Source organism: Parasteatoda tepidariorum, chromosome 9 (genome assembly GCF_043381705.1).
Source record: "Parasteatoda tepidariorum isolate YZ-2023 chromosome 9, CAS_Ptep_4.0, whole genome shotgun sequence".
Lineage (NCBI taxonomy): Eukaryota > Metazoa > Arthropoda > Arachnida > Araneae > Theridiidae > Parasteatoda > Parasteatoda tepidariorum.
Window position 1 is genome coordinate 10,339,601 of NC_092212.1, and position 16,598 is coordinate 10,356,198.

Here is a 16,598-nt window from a genome sequence, read left to right on the forward strand (position 1 = left end):
TATATATATACAGTCTAACCCTGCTGTGTGTGTGTCTGCGTTCTCGCACGCGCGTGTGTGTGTTTAAAATGTAGAGAAAGCACGTAAAAAATTACAGAATAAAAAAGAAAAAGTAAAAAATTAATGAAAATCTGAAAAAAAAAAGAACAAAAAGTCCGTAAAAAAATGTAAAAGAATGCCACTGTTCTGTTCTGTTCGGTTTCTTTGCAGTTTTTATTGTCTGTTTTCACGGGATATTTATTACTTAATGTGTTCTATTCTATTGGTTTCAAAAAAATTTTTTTGAGTGCTCCTCACACTATTGTATTGATATATTTCGTTTTGGCTACATTGAAACAATATTGGAATGCATTCCTTTTTCGGATATAATCGTGTGAGATGATGAAAAGATTATATCTTTTGTTTTCCGGAATTGCCTTATTTTTTTTGTTCCATTTCTTTCTTTTTTAATGGAAATTTTTTTCTTTTCTTTTTTTTTCTCCGATTTATTTTTTACTTTTTCCGTTTTTTTGTTCTTTTTGTAATTATTTATTATATATATATATATATATATATGGAGGGGAATATTGAGTGGAACTTATTTCTTTTTTAGGAGGTGTTTAATAAAAACGTTTATTTTTGTGAGAGATTTTTTTAAATATTTTTTTCATAGAAGGAGCAAAAACGATTCCTTTCATGATGAAACTGTTTCTTGATTTCTTAACAGATACCTTTCAGATTTGTGAATTGAGGTAAAAAGGAGAGGATATTGAGTACGACGTATTTCTTAAGGAGGGGTTTAGTGTAAAATGTTTTATTTATTTTTTTTATTTATGGAAGATACGTTATTTTTTTATATAAATTTTTGAAAATGGGACCGAAATTATTCCTTGCATTATTAAAATTTTTCTCGCTATTTTAACAGATATGATTTTGATTCGCTAACGCTAATTGAGGTAAAGGTAATTTGTCAGACCTTTACGATCGAATCTTCTCCGGACAAAACTTCGCGAGTGCAAAGAATCGGGTGAACATAACTTCGACAGGACAAAACTTCAAGTAGACAAATACTGAAATTAATGATAAGCTTTAAATTATGATAAATTTTTGTATTAACTTTAATAGAAAAAAATTTATCTCTTATATAATTTTAATAAATTCGAATTCATAATTATTTTAGAATAATCCAGATAAGTAACTAACATTAAACGTTATTTATCATTTATTATGGAATTGGAACAATAACTATGATATTTCTATCTTTAAAGCGGTTAAAATATAAAAAAGCAAAATTATTTATTGGATATTTCATTCTGTTCTTTTTTGTCCTTTTACCTTTCATTTTTTTATTCGTATTTTGCTAGCGAATTTTGCTTCTATATAAATATTACTTGAATTTTTATATGTCATCAAATGCCAAATTTTAAGCTGCTTAGTTTTATTCTACATATTGCAAATAGTTTTAAAATTAACTAGTTTTGATAGCTATTATTAATTTTTTCTATTTAAGATTAAATAATAAATTACACAGTCAAATACTAAACGACTCATTTAATAAAGTATATTAAAATAAAATTCAAATGTAGTTAATAAATTTAAATTAAATGAACTTTAACTTTGAAAGGAATCTTAATTTCTTATTCAAAGTTAATTTTTTTTGAATTCCATGATTTATAAATTTAATTATTTTACTATTTTTTTCTTGTATTTAATTTGCGAAAGAAAATTTCACAATCAAATAATAATTAATTATCTGAGAATTTGAAATGAAAAGATTCTCCCCAGGTCTTCTTCTCAAAAGTATTCAGAATGAATGTGATTTTACAAGCAAGTATTGCTGCTTTGGAATGCAGCAATAGAAAAGGTAGATAAGAAACCATTCATTTGAGAGTTAGTAAGGGTGTGGTTATTCAAGGAAGTGAACAATTCGTATTCGACATTGATGAATTGGCAACATATGCATTTAAGAATGAACTGCTCTGAAATGTAAGGGAGTTAGTCTTATAAGTGCAAGGCTCCCCAAGAAAGGAAATATAGTTTAGTGTATTCAGAGGCACGTGATTAAGTGTTTAAACTGTAAGGATGACAAGTTTTGCTATTGGAAATGATAATGGTAAGTACTTACCCCATTCTATATATAGTTGAATTATTATGAAAAACTAAAAAATAATTTTTAATGTGAAAATTTATTTTCGGTAATAACATTTTCTGAATTGAAATGCGAATTAGATCAGTATTTTCTTATTAACTTCGGAAAAAGAGCATTTTTCGTATTTTATTTACTTTTTTTCCCTTATAAATCGGAAATGTTGTTTCTCCCAATGAAGTGACCAAGTTCGAGTCCCAGCTGCTGCTGGTTGATGAAAATCCTGCTCCTTGATCGCACCAACCACAGTACTGATATAAAATAATCTCAGTGGTAGACGGGTCAGAATCCCTTTCTCAGCGTGCAATCACGGCGATATTTTAGCGGTTTTCCTCTCCATCTAACGCACATGTGGATTAGTTACAAAGTTAGAAGGCTATGGAGTTCAGTAGTGATAGTCGTAGACTCAGAATTAAATTGGCTATTCAGCATCGAATATAAAATAAAATAATTATAAATTAAATTAAATTGGTTTATGTATCTGATCATGTACGTGCCCTAATTGAAAAAAAAATTACATTGTAATGATAATACAACCTACGAGTGTGCAAAAATTTTCAATATCGCTCTTTTTTAAACTAAAAGTATAATAACTCATAAACAATAACCTTTAAAGTTANTTTTTTAAAAAACTTCAAAACTTTTTTTCAAAGCAGAATAATTGCTGCACAAATTGCTCACGCTTATCATTTATTTTAATTAATTGCTATTTTTAAAATTATTGCATATTTCACAGATTTTTTTTAGATTTTTTTTCGCTGTTTAGAAAGCTAAATGCCTAAAACAATTTTTTTCGATCCTGAAACATCAGCCGAATGTAGTTTTTTAATTAATCACTTTTATCTTTTGTTAAACTTCCGAATCAGTTACTTTATACTTCTTGTACTTGAAAAGAGAATTCAACATTTAAATTTAATATTTATTTTAAATAAAATAGCTTATTCATGTGTGTAAGTATTAAAATAGTTTTTTTCTCAAAACTTTTTAATCTTTTTTCACATGGTTTTGTTGGAAGAGTATAAAAGCAACACGTTATGTTATTTTTATATTTTTCACGTTGCTGTTGTTATGCATCTATATCTTACCTGGTCCTGTTACCAATCAAAATAAAGATACTTTTAGTTTCTTTTATGACATTAAATAATTTTTAATCAAATGTCCCATGTATCCTAAGAAATTAATTACCGGAATGAATTATAATTTGTGACATAAATTTATAATTAAACAAATTTGTTTAAAAACAAAATACGTATATTTTGTTAGTGATGTATGCCAGGTACTTATTAGAAATAAATTTCTTAAAATATCTGTACGCTAGTACCTAATGTAATAAGAAAATGTAATATAACTACCACTAATAATATTAAATACCAATTCAGTCGTATATAAAACTTGTTGATTCGATTTATATAGTGGTACCTATTGAGAAATAAAAAATGACCTCCAGACGTGATCCGTCATCGGCATCTTCAATAAATGGTCCCCATTAAGCAGTTGATTTGTACACAAAATAGCGGTCAAAAATCCGATGAAGTAAATAAGTTTCTTTCGGCTAATAAATAAAAATGAAAAAGAAAAATAATGAGCTAAATGATGTAAATAAAACAATCAATTAATAAAACAGCACAATTCAGTAGTATGTAAGACTTGTATACTCGATTCTATATAGAGGTACTGTTTGATAGACGAAGGTTGACATAGTTCATATTCAAACATACCCCACAAAACTTTGACATTGTATTAATTTCAACATCGATGTTGCTATATGTATTTAAAATCCAGCTAGTTACAAAAGCCCGCAATAGTATTCTATATTATCAATTCACAAAAAAGTATAGGTTATCTTTCTATATAATTTCATCAAATGAGTACATTTCGAATCGTAAACTAATGTCTTTTTTCAGAACTTTTCTTAGTTAGGACTTAGAATAACTTTCCTAGACAAATTTGACTTATTTTTGGGTTCAACATAAGAAAGTGATGAGGTTACAAAGATTTTACATGCTTTTAATACCTGGAATAAATACGGTTCTTGTTAACTTACTTGAGAACTTGACAAATAGCCCTCCTAAAACCACCCTTGACAACTAAACAGGTGGTCAACTTACTAGATTGATTAATTTGATATATTTTACTGTATTATACTATCCATGATAAAAAGTAAAAACAAAGCAGATTGGAACACAGTGTTTGTACAAATACATTTTTTTTTTAGATTCAGACGTTTCTACACATTTTTCTTTCAAAATCTCACAGAGAAAAGAAAAATCATGTTGTTTACAAAAATGTACAGTCGGAAAAAAAAAAAAAAGAATCACCCTGAATAATTTTCGTTCTAATGATCGGATTTTCACGAACTAAGTGTTAATCTTAATGGTTCCTGGGGGTGACCTCAAATATGCTAATTAATTAGTCCCAACTATTAATTAAGTTACGAAATTAGACACAAAAACGTACTTTCTCTGTATAAGCATGTATTTTTTTTTACATATTTGGATTATTAACCTTCAAAATATAGGGGGTAGCCGCAATCTGGGAAATATGGTCCCCGTAGTTTGATTAGGAGAGTGATCCAAAGTTCGTACCCCTTAATGTTAATTTCGCTTTTTACGTTTTTAGTCATATTTTTAAAACTAATAAAGCAATTCAAAGAAAATTACACCCATTCATAAAACTCATTTACCCAAAGATAATTTGATGAAAAAAATAATTTTTAGTAATTATTAATTATTATTTAATTAAATTAAGGATGGAAAATTTTTGGAATTATAAGGTATGAATTTTTTTATACCATATTAATCTACATATTTTTCAATTGAAAAATCTAAAGTTTCAACTGTTTTTATTTATTAGAAGCTGAGAAAAATTAAAATTAATTATTTTTAAAAAAATAATTTGGCGACAATAAAGAAATAATTAAATGGGGCGATTAATATTAAAATGTGATAAACTTGCGAGGAACTTGACTTCGCGCGCTTAGCGTAAAATTTCATTTATATTTTTTTCGCTAATAATCGTTTGCTAATCTTTTTTTTATTTTTATTTCTTTTAAACTATAAAATATGATGCTTCTTTTTTAGTCGTTTAATAATTTATTTGCAATTTAGTAAAGAAATTTGAACAAAATATTTTGAATAAAAAATACTTTATTCAACGATTGTCTAGTTTTATAAAAGAGTGCATTTGATAGAATATGATTATACGCCAAATTGTGCTTATTTAATGTGATTATTTGTTATTTTTCGATTTTGTTTTTCAATAACTGATACAATTTCAAAAATATGCATACGTATGCATAAATTTGGAATAATATGTTTATCAATTTCTTGAAAATATATTTTATAAATATTAATAAAAATACGTAGTCAGCATTTGTAATGATTTTAAAAATCTTATATATCGCCTTAATCTTAAAATAAATTTATAAACTCTAATTATCTGTCTGCGCTTGTTTCGCAGAATTATTTTTCTAACTTTTTAATTAAATTTTTAACTCAAAATCTTATTTTTTGTGCTACCATCTATATTATTTTCCAATAATATACTAATCAATCGTTTTAGTACTTTAATTTATGTTTCCCTTTAAAATAAAATTACTTCTTAAATTATTGCTAAGTTCCTATTGAAAGAAAACTTAGACTTATTGCAAGCTATCTGAGAATTAAATTTTGTTAAGAAATTAAAAACATTTCACTGATCACACACAATATCATTCGATGCAGAACAGCTGACTATTTACTGAGAATACTATTGTTTACAAAAAATGAAGCTAAATTATTAATTTTATTTTTTTTATCGTTTCTTATTTATTCGAGTAATGAAAAGTAAATGCGTATGTGTGCACAGCGAAAAAATACACCAGATTGTTTTGTTTTTTAAATTAACAAAAAATTATGGACATACAATTTTATTTCGACATTCTAAGTTATTCTTGTGCTCTAACTTAAAGAAAGTTACCCTTTTGTTTTAAAAAGTTGAAAATATTTGCTTTAAAAGTTATTTATATGATTTCTCAACTTTTACACAGTTCAAAAAAATATTGCTATATTAGGAAAATGTTTGATATGCCTTGTTTTGTTAAACAACTACTAAAATAGAAAAAAAGATTCGAAAAACGTGCTATTTTTGGAATTATCAGCTTAAAAATTGTTCTTTTCCTCCATTTGACTTTTTTCTACTTAAATAACTTATAATAATAGTTTTAACATACGTTTTGAAGAAATTATGAACACAAATTTCTCCTAATATTTCGTAATAAAAAACAGGAATATTAATGATTCATTTATAATTGTTTCATTAAACAGGAGTTGTTAATTGTTTTCGTAATAATCGGCCTTTTAACTATTTAACTTAGATTCTTTGGACAAGGGGTCACTTCATGCACGTCATTCGACTTTAAAATTTCAAATATAAAATGCAAAAATTACAAGAATGCGTAAACTGGCTTAAATTAATAATAAAAAACTGACAAAATCGTCGGCAAAAGAAGTTATGTCATGAAAAGAATGTCAGAGTTAAAAACTGTAACAAGTGTTACTCTTGTTTAATTGGTGTGTTACTCTTGTTTAATGAGTATGTAAATAATATCCATTCATTTTACTTGAAACCAAGTTTACTCAGTATCATTCGGAAATCATATGAAGTGCAAATTCTTGAGCTCTGGTGTAGGGTAGCTCATTCTTGAGCTCAGGTGTATATTTCATGCATGATCAGTAGTTTCAAGAGTTAACTCTTATATTAGAAGGCAGCTAACTTCTTTAAAAATTCTAATTCAGAAAAATACTTGTTATTTTACAAATGTTATAAAGCATGTGTATTTTTTAAATATTTATTTATATTATTTTCACATTGGCCATTAGTTTTCCGTTGATGAAGCAAAAACGGAGACCCTAGTAGGCAGCCAAAAACTAAAACATTATTACTTATTACCTTTTAACTTTCTTTTTTTTTTAATTCTCTAACCTTGCTATTTAAACTCTATGATCCGCTGTAATATGTTTCTGTTTGAGTCAAAATATTGGCATTTTTTATATTTTTTACAATTTACATTCATCAATATACTTCAAGAAATTAGCATTTTTAAAAATTTGAACTCATTTTTTCAAAGAGCGAATCTCTAACAATGCTTCGGCGAATCATAAAAAAATCATTTAGCACAATTTCTGAGTTAGTTTATCCTCTAAATACTCCCCCCCTTTCAATTTAAAATTCGATGATAAAATTGATTAGTTTTTGTGAAAAGAAACTGCTACAAAGCAACTGAAATGAAAGAACTGATAGGAAAGAATACTACATTAAATAAGTTATTTATATTAAATAATCAAAATATAAAATTGCAAAATATTTATTTGTTTTATATAATTTTTACATTTAAAAATGAGAAACTTTATAACATTCAGCTAATTTATACTTTACAATATTTGCAATATTCAAAATGCTTATAAGGTATCCACTTAAATCCTATTGGAAGGAATTCAAACATTTTGATTCTATTTATAGTTTTCTATTAATTAAGACACAGATTATTTAACCAAAGAATGTCACTGACTTATTGATCAAAAAGTTAAATTATTCATTTAACTCAGCAAAACCTAGAAGAGTTATCTATAAAAAATACCACATATGCATTAAGTTTCAGATAATTTCTTTTATTAAACATTTTTACCTTATATAAAGGGGTGGGTTGAATAGTTCCCACCAACAGCATTAATTTTTAAATATTGTTGCAAAGCTATTTTTTCATCTATAATTTCAGCGACCATCTTCTATTAATTTCAGAAAATAAAAAAATACCAATGAAAGGATTTGTTTGCATAAATGCTGGGAATAGTTAAGGGTAGTGAGGTCTCATTATTTTCTCTAATTCAACAATTAAAACTAGTAAAATTCTATATAAAATGAGCAAATCTCTAAATAATCTACAACTGCAAAATACAACGACAAACTCTAAGTAAAATTAACTCCAACTTCTGATGAATTTTAGTTTTTTCAAAGATTTGAAACTTTTTTTTTTTTCCTTCTGATTTGACCTTTCATTTAAAAAGTCTAGATTCTAGACTCTAGAATCTAGTCCTTAATAAATTAAGAACAGTGTGGTATCAGTATCGATCGTAATTATAAAGTTATCATTAAATTTAAAATTAAATTTTTGAAATTATATATTGAATGTTGTGGTGAATATAAACATAATAAAATACATCTTTTTAGTTTCGCCCCTGCATTTTTAACTTCTTGAAGACCTTACGAACTCTACTTAAAATGGCACTATCGTATCAGATGTCGGTAGTGGATGGTGAAAATAGAAAAATAAGTTTTCAAATAAAGGAATAAAACAAAGAAACTTTAGTAACCATATTTGGTGATAAATAAGTAACTGATCGCAATCGAAGAGCTTAGGAAAAAAACATGTTTGCAAAAATCAGTTTAGGAATTTATACATAGGGATGCTATTTGCAAATTTTACTTATTTAAGAAAAACATGTAACCTAAATATTTGTCATATCGAAATGACCTTTAACAATAAAATAAAACTACACGTAAAATTTACTCTTATGTATACATATATATATGGGTCATTCTCACAAAAACAGTCATTTTCATGTCCCCAGTATATTTTATGTTTGTTTTACAGCTAACGAAAAAAAAAAATTCAAGGAAAGTGTCCTTCAGAATGCAAGCTAACAAAAGAATAAAAATAAAATTATCAGTTTTTATTTTTTATTTAATTTAGGTAATTAATATATTCCAATATGTCATTCCCTCACTTGTCCCCACTGCTGATTTAAAAAAAGAAAAAAATTGTTTCTGAAATAATTTTTTTTTTTACAAATTCGTGTTTTTTATTTCAGAATACTGAAATATAGAATTCCGAAAATCAATTTTAAATTTAATTTCTGATAAAAATATTAACACAGCACTATTTTAAACTTTGTCCCCTTTACGCCTCATAAAATGTCANTTGAATTTTTTTTTATATTTATATCTATATGGGAAGATTTTTAGGTGCTTTTTTATTATCTCCACACTATCGGTCTTCCTCTGAGATTTTCAATGGACTGCATGGTATATATACTTTGTTCAAGACGGGACGATATTTTGGCAAGAGTATTTCCTAAATTTGACGGAAATTTTTGGCATTGGGACTTGGAGAGTGGCATTTATTCCATTTCTTTTCTCGCACAATTGAAAAGGCCTCTTCCTTTATCACAATGACAAGAATCTTGAAATTGTGGGGGCGATTCGGGCTCAGCGTCGACTTGATGATGATGGATTGAAGATTGTGACACGGGAGCGCGATCAATCTAAATTTTAAGTTTGAAACGAACAACATGCTTAGAGAATAAATGCAGGCGACAATGCAGGGAGCTTTCGAATTATGAAATGTTTACGCAAATTTATCCAATTTTCTTTTATAAAAATGTCTCGTGTTTGTTGTAAATTGCGATGTTGTTGTGATACTTAAAACATGCTCAGATTCTTAAAAAAAGATTAAAAAAAGAAAAAAAAGAAGAAAAAAGAATGAAATTTTATTTAGAAAACCGGAAAAAAAGATATTAATCTTTTCTTCAGCCCACACGATTACATCGGCAAAACCGAGTGCTTTCTGATATTGTATCAATAAAGCCGAAGCTAAATATATTAATACAATAGTGTGAGGAGCACTCAAAAAATTTTTTTTATGAAAATAACAACAAATAAAATAGATCACAAAAAGTAAAAATAAGTAACATGTAAAAACAGAAAATAAAATAAAAGAAAAAGTAAAAACATTAAAAAGTAAGCTGCAAGTAAATAGAACTCATAAAATAAGTTCAAAACAAGGAAAAAACTACAGAACAATGAAAAAAGGGGAAAAAAAAGAAAAAATAGAAAAAAATAAAAATAACAAAAAGCGGGAGGGGGAAAAAAAGGACAAAATTTTCTTTTTTCAAAAATCAGGAAAATAAAAGATATAATCTTTTCATCGGCCCACACGATTATATCCGCAAAAAAGAGGACTTTCTAATATTGCGGATATAATCGTGTGGGCTGATAAGAAGATTATATCTTTTATTTTCCGGATTTTTAAAAAATTTTTTTTGTCATTTTTTCTCCCGGTTCTTTGTTTTTTTTATTATTTTCTTCCCCCCCCCCCTTTTTTCCATTGTTCTGTAATTTTTCCCTTGTTCATATACATATATATTTCAATTTCATCGAAAAGAAATACCGTGAATTTTATAAAACCCTTTGATTGCGCATTAGAATCATGCCCCAAATTTTTGGCAGGATCTCTTTTTTCTTTTCCTTACCTGAAAGACTTGAACTGATCTGTAAAATCAATTAGCTTTACAACTCTTCATAAATCATAAATTTATAATAACTTAAGTAAATTTGGGTTTAGTACAGCATTTTTATACAAATAATATCTTTAAAAAAATTAAAAAAATGTCAGATAATAAGTTCAACGTTTAAATTTTGGAAAATCAAAAATAATTTCATTTTAAATTCAAATTTTATTTTCAAAGTATGAAAACGAATACTATTTTCTATGCCCAGAAAGCAGATCCAAAAATTCTCTTCTTGGTTGCCTATAGCAACTGAGACGCACAATATTATGACGTCTCGTCTTTCATTCAGTTTCTTTAAGGTTGTTTTAAATTGTTTCACTTTATACGGCGAGGTAATTTGGCATCTTTTTAAACTTTCGCCATATATATAAATCTTTATTGCGATCCAATTTACGACCCAATTTTTTCGAAATTTTGTCTACAGGATGAAGGGTCAGAATTCCAAATATGTAGAAAGAATATATATGTTTATTCAGAGAAAGTACGTTTTTGTTTCTGATTTCGTAACTTAATTAATAGTTAGCGCTAATTAATTAACATATTTGACGTCACTCCCAGTAACCATTAAGATTGACACTTCGTTCGTGAAAATTCGCTCATTAGAACGAAAGTTATTCAGGGTGATTCGTTTTTTCTTTGCGGACTGTACACGTAATAATTACATGTATCAATAAATATCTGATATTTTTTATACAATTTGCTTTAACTTATTACAGGAAAATAATATAATATAATAAGAAAAGGTTTATAATTTTTGAAGCTCCACAATTCATTGAATAAATAAAGTGAATACCTAATCCTTTAAATATAAATATTCTTTTAATACTGATAAATAATGTTTTCGCATAAGGATAAAAATGCAATATTAAAAAATAATAATAACTTAAAAAAAATACTAAATTTGTTTAAAAATTAATCTTTTATTTTTCACAATATTTAAAAAAAAATAATATTATAATTTCTACATTACAGGATGATAAAAAAGACATCTATTTATAAAAAAAAATGTTTTTAAATATAAATAAATTAGTTTAAATTGGAAATACAAAATAACTGAAAAATGTATTAACAGTTTTGAGTTCAGTTACATCAGTTTCAGTTACTGACACTGGTGATGTATCACCACTATGCTAAAAGAATCGAACATGAATGAAATAAAAGTATTCTTGAATAGATAAATAAGGCTGTTTATGACTAATCTAGCACTTAGTCCCTAATAGCTTAACCTGCAAGGTCAAACTTCAGTTATGTACTATTGAATGAGGGGACCAATTGAATTTGAGTACTGATTAATCTTCCGTTGTTTAATGTTTGAATTGAAGAGTTAAACAATATTAATAAAACATTATATGATCTTATAAAACTCAACATTCGTTAAATAAAATTTTTTATTCGAAACTCTTTGCTAAATTACGAGTAAATTTTCAGATGACTTCATCGTATTTCATAATTAAAAGAAAAGATTAATTTCGGCTATAAGCTGAAAAAATATTAATGAAATTTTACACTAAGCATGCGTAAGTAAAATTCCTCGTACAATAACCACATTTAAATATTAATCTCCCCATTTAAATATTTCTATATTTTCACCAAATCATTTTTTAAAAAAGTAATTAATTTTAATTTATCTCTGCTTCTACTAAATAAAAACAGTTTAAACTTTAGATTTTGCTATAGAAAAATACGTGGGGTTATATGGTATAAAAAAATTTAAACCTCATAATTCAAAATTTTTTCATCTACAATTAAATTAAATAATAAATAATTATTAAAAATTATTGTTTTTAATTTAAATTATCTTTCGGTAGATAGGTTTCCTAAGTGAGTGCAATTTTTTCCTTTTTTTTGGAAATCGCTCATTTAATTATCAAGATATGACTAAAAACAAAACGGACTCTATGGACCAAACTATTAGGGTCACAATTTCCAGATCACAGCCATCTCTTATGTTTTGCAGGTCAAGAATCCAAATATGTAAAAAAAAAAATTATTCAGAGAAATTACATTTTTGCGTCTCGTAACTTTATTAACAATTAGCGATAAAATATTAGCATATTGAAGGTTACCCCCTCATTAAGATTGACACTTAGAACGTGAAAATCCAACCATTAGAAAGAAAGTTATTCTGGGTGATTTTTTTTTTGCGCACTATGCAGTGCGCAAAAAAGAAGTTAAAACGAATCACACTGAATAACTTATTAATAGTTTAAGGGAGTGAACTTAAATATGCAAATCAATTAGTGCAGGCTATATGTATAGTGACGAAATCAGACACTAAAACGTATTTTCTCTGAATTCCTTGCAAAAATTATGTACTTTTGAACACAAATGTACATAGTTCATTAATTTCAACTTTCTTACTTTTAAATTATGAAAATGTATTAATAACATGCATAGCTAATTACGATTAAAAACAGTTTTTAATGCGTATCACTTTTTATGTAATGTCCATAGCTAAAAGCTAAAATCTTTCATCATACAGCAAGTTTAAACAAAATTGTAGAGTCAATGATACCGTATATCTTGCGAATATCAATATACCACTTCTCATATTTCATGCTAGCAATTTCCAGTTGATCAAACTGCACGAAATTACCACTGCACGATACCACAAGGAAGTAGTTAATAATTGGTATTCAAAAATATATTCAATGACCGATTTGTTGAAAATCTCTTAAGTTGAAAAAAAGTATACAAATTTGAGTTTAAAATCGTAAAAAATCGTAAAATAGTAACAATATCGCATTAGACATAACCTGAGTATTGTAAACAATGTTTAATTTCTTTTTAACCAGTAACATGTAGATTAAATGTAGCTTCGTGATAAATTATGTATGCATTATGTTCTTTGAACTGTTTTCATTCGAATCTTTAATTCAAAACTAAAGTTAAAAATTGTATTTTGCAGATGGAGTCCGTAAAGAAAAGATATCTGGAAACTGGACACTCAAGACTTTTAAAACAGAATCGACGGAAATCGACTTCATAAACAATTTTTCTGAACCTCCTTCCCTGCAACGTATTGCAGTAGTGTCGGTTGCAGTTGGGCTATGTATGGCTCCTGATATAAGGAATGAAATGACGCCTACTTCAGTAGGTTTTTTCTCAAACGATAGCAGACTTATGGCTGAGTTGGAGAAAAGAATATTAAACAGATTGTCCACTATCTCTTTGCCCTCATCCCTGAAGACCGAAATCTCATACGTTATTCTTCCCATTTTGATGCAGTTGTCGAAAGCGCTTCATAGTTACTGCATATGGACAGAATATAAAAGAAATCTCTGGGAGTATTACTTGAAGCATGGTACAATTTATTGGAGAGTTGAGGGAACAGTTGACATAGTGAAATCCCTTACGGAACTATTCGATAAGGGACGCTTAGGAAGCTTAAATATTAGCCATTTGTATAAGCGAGCTTGCTCTCGCTGTTTAGGGGAATATGCTTCAATTTTGTGGGAGAAAATTCCAGAACAATTTAGAAACCTATTTAGAATCGTTCTGGTTTGGGAAAATTACAAGCGTGATTTGATAATATATTGGACCTCTGTCCTCGAGAATAATTTAGGGAGTTTACTAACTAGACTCATAGATCATGAAAACATATACGATGATAAGCTTAGTATTGATGTAAATATGATTGCTTGTTCGATTCGAGTAAGTAATATAGTTGCCCTAAAGCACTTTTGGAAAAAATTGTCGGAGCAGGAGAAAAATGATCATTTGAGTAAATGGCTTTTGCAAGCTACTCGACGTATGGAATTTATATATAGTCTATTTTATCAGAATCCTTCAGAAACTTTAGATGTTTTATGTTTTTTATTATCTCATGTCAATCGTATAACTCAAATGACCGAATTTTTTCAGAATCATTCTATCGTATTAGTGTTTTTGTTCAGAAGTTGGCCATATCAAAGAATATTCTTGTCCACAATTTTTGAACTATTGAATAATCTTCAAGAAGACACTTATTCATTTATAATGCAGAATATTAGTTCAACGATGAAATTTCAGGGTTACATGGGAAATGAAATGATGATTTTTAAAGAAATATGGAGTGCCAGTTCTTTAAGACTAAGACGATCATTTCTGAAAAATGAACTTCTTTGCTTAGATGTGTTGTTGGATTTGTTGAATATAGGAAATCTGAACATGGCTATTAGGATATTAAATGATGCTTCCAAAGAAGAGATTAAACTATATATCTGCTTTATATTTGGTCGGCAAGAATTTAAGAGTGCTATTTACTCAAGCAATCTGAATTCACTCCTCATGTTATTATCAAAATCTACCTTGCCACCAGAATGTTATCCCTATAAAATCAATCGCAACGAGCTGATAACATCGTGGCTTAATGAACTTAATTATTGGCATATTTGTATTGAGTGGATATGCGATGGCAACATCCAAGCAGTTGAATCTTTCTTGAGATGGGCTTATCAATCTGCTGGAATTGAAACATTTAAGAAAACTAAGCGGCCTCCGTATGTTATCTATTTGGCACTAATATTTTTGTCCAATTATGAGCTTGTGAATCATTTGATGAATTGGTATTTCGAGACGAGGGAGGAAATTCAACAATTTAAAGCAGACTTTCTGCGAGAAAGTGATAATTATTTTTTCAAGCTATTCATAGAAATGCCGTTCATTGTATCAAAAACAGAAGGCAATGCGTTACAAAAATTTATAAACTACAACTTGTCTTCTCTTGAAATCACAGCAGAATTTCGACTTATTTGTCGTAGTTGTATAGAGTATGCACTGAGTAAAGGCTTTTTTGAAAGTGCCACCTTGCTTTTAAATGCATCTTTTGTTAATATCAATGAAGTAAAGCGTTACAAAAACGAACTTATACTATCTGAGAAAGGATTAAAAAAGGTTCTGCTCTTAAATCAATCACTAACTGATGATGACTGGAATCATGGGAAAGAAATCGTAATCTGGTCCTCGCCTCTATCTTTAAATACAGTCACAGAATTAAAGTCACGAATTCTGGAGCAGAAGACTAGTCACTCTTTCCAAGATGAATTGAATCCACAGATTTCAGCTCTCCTTGAATTACTGGAGAGTGTTGTTGAGAAAGATAGCAGATGATAGTTGAAAATTTTTTTGCGATCAAAAACGAATGCAAATAAAATCATATTCTCTGTCAAAAGACAAATCATGTTTACTGTCAAACGTTTAATTGTCTTATAATAAATATGTAACTCCGTTTTTTAGTGCTAGTTGTTTAAGGTTAATGAAACAATATCTCTTATATATTATTTGTCACAACTTCAATAATTAATTTAATTGTCAAAACTTTATTATTTTCATTTTCGTTATATCTGAAGAAATATCAAAAATTTTTTACGTAATTTATTTTTCCTCACTATTTCCAAAAAAACAATCACTAGGAAGATATATATAATAGTGTTCTGAGCCCCCTGCTCGCTTCGCTCTCAACTAACTTAGGTACATTGCAAATGCACAAAATTCTAAGAATTCAAAACAATTCAAAACAACTAAGAATTCAATTGAAATCCATATAACAACTTTTTTTTAAAAAAAAAATAGTATTATAGGAAAACGTTTCTCTATATAACATAAAATCATAATGATCTGACACCGTTTTCCATTGTTGTCAGCGCATTTTTATTGGTCGGAAAATCGCGTGGTAGGATCCAGTTTCCCCCCTATTCAATTCCATTTTGTTTAGGTTGTCATCAGCAGATCACACTTGGTGAGAATGCTCACTCTGGTCATTTCAGTATCCGTTTTTAAAAGCGCTATACGTTGATCCACCTCAGCTAGATTTGGCATGTGACATTTCTAGCGGCAATCATTGGTCGATTTTCTAGCTTTGCCATTTGGGGAGTTGTAATGGGGCTTTTTTTTTGTCACGGTGTAAGAGAAATATATATATATATATATAGAAATAGTCCCTGGTCAAATTATTAGACGCACTAAAAGATTCTGCGTAAAACCTTAATAATCAGGTGATATTATACAGATTTATTGTTTTTACGCTGCTGAAACCGGTTTACACTAGTTTACGTTCGTGTATCAATGGGTTAAATTAGACGATATATAAATTCGATAATTGGATAAATTAGATGGTCTATAATATAAATATAGAATACTAGGAGGCTCCGCCCCCTGCTCGCTAA

At 27.9% G+C, this 16,598-nt stretch overlaps 1 protein-coding gene across 1 annotated transcript; it reads left to right on the top strand.

Annotated features, from left to right (window-relative positions):
- Nucleotides 1-1,867: 1,867 nt before the first annotated feature.
- On the top strand, nt 1,868-15,668 carry LOC107438372 (uncharacterized). Its single transcript, XM_016050653.3, has 2 exons — nt 1,868-2,092; nt 13,361-15,668. The coding sequence occupies exons 1-2, from the start codon at nt 2,062-2,064 to the stop codon at nt 15,541-15,543; spliced, it is 2,214 nt and encodes a 737-aa protein (XP_015906139.2). The 5' UTR covers nt 1,868-2,061; the 3' UTR covers nt 15,544-15,668.
- The last annotated feature ends 930 nt before the right edge of the window (nt 15,669-16,598 follow it).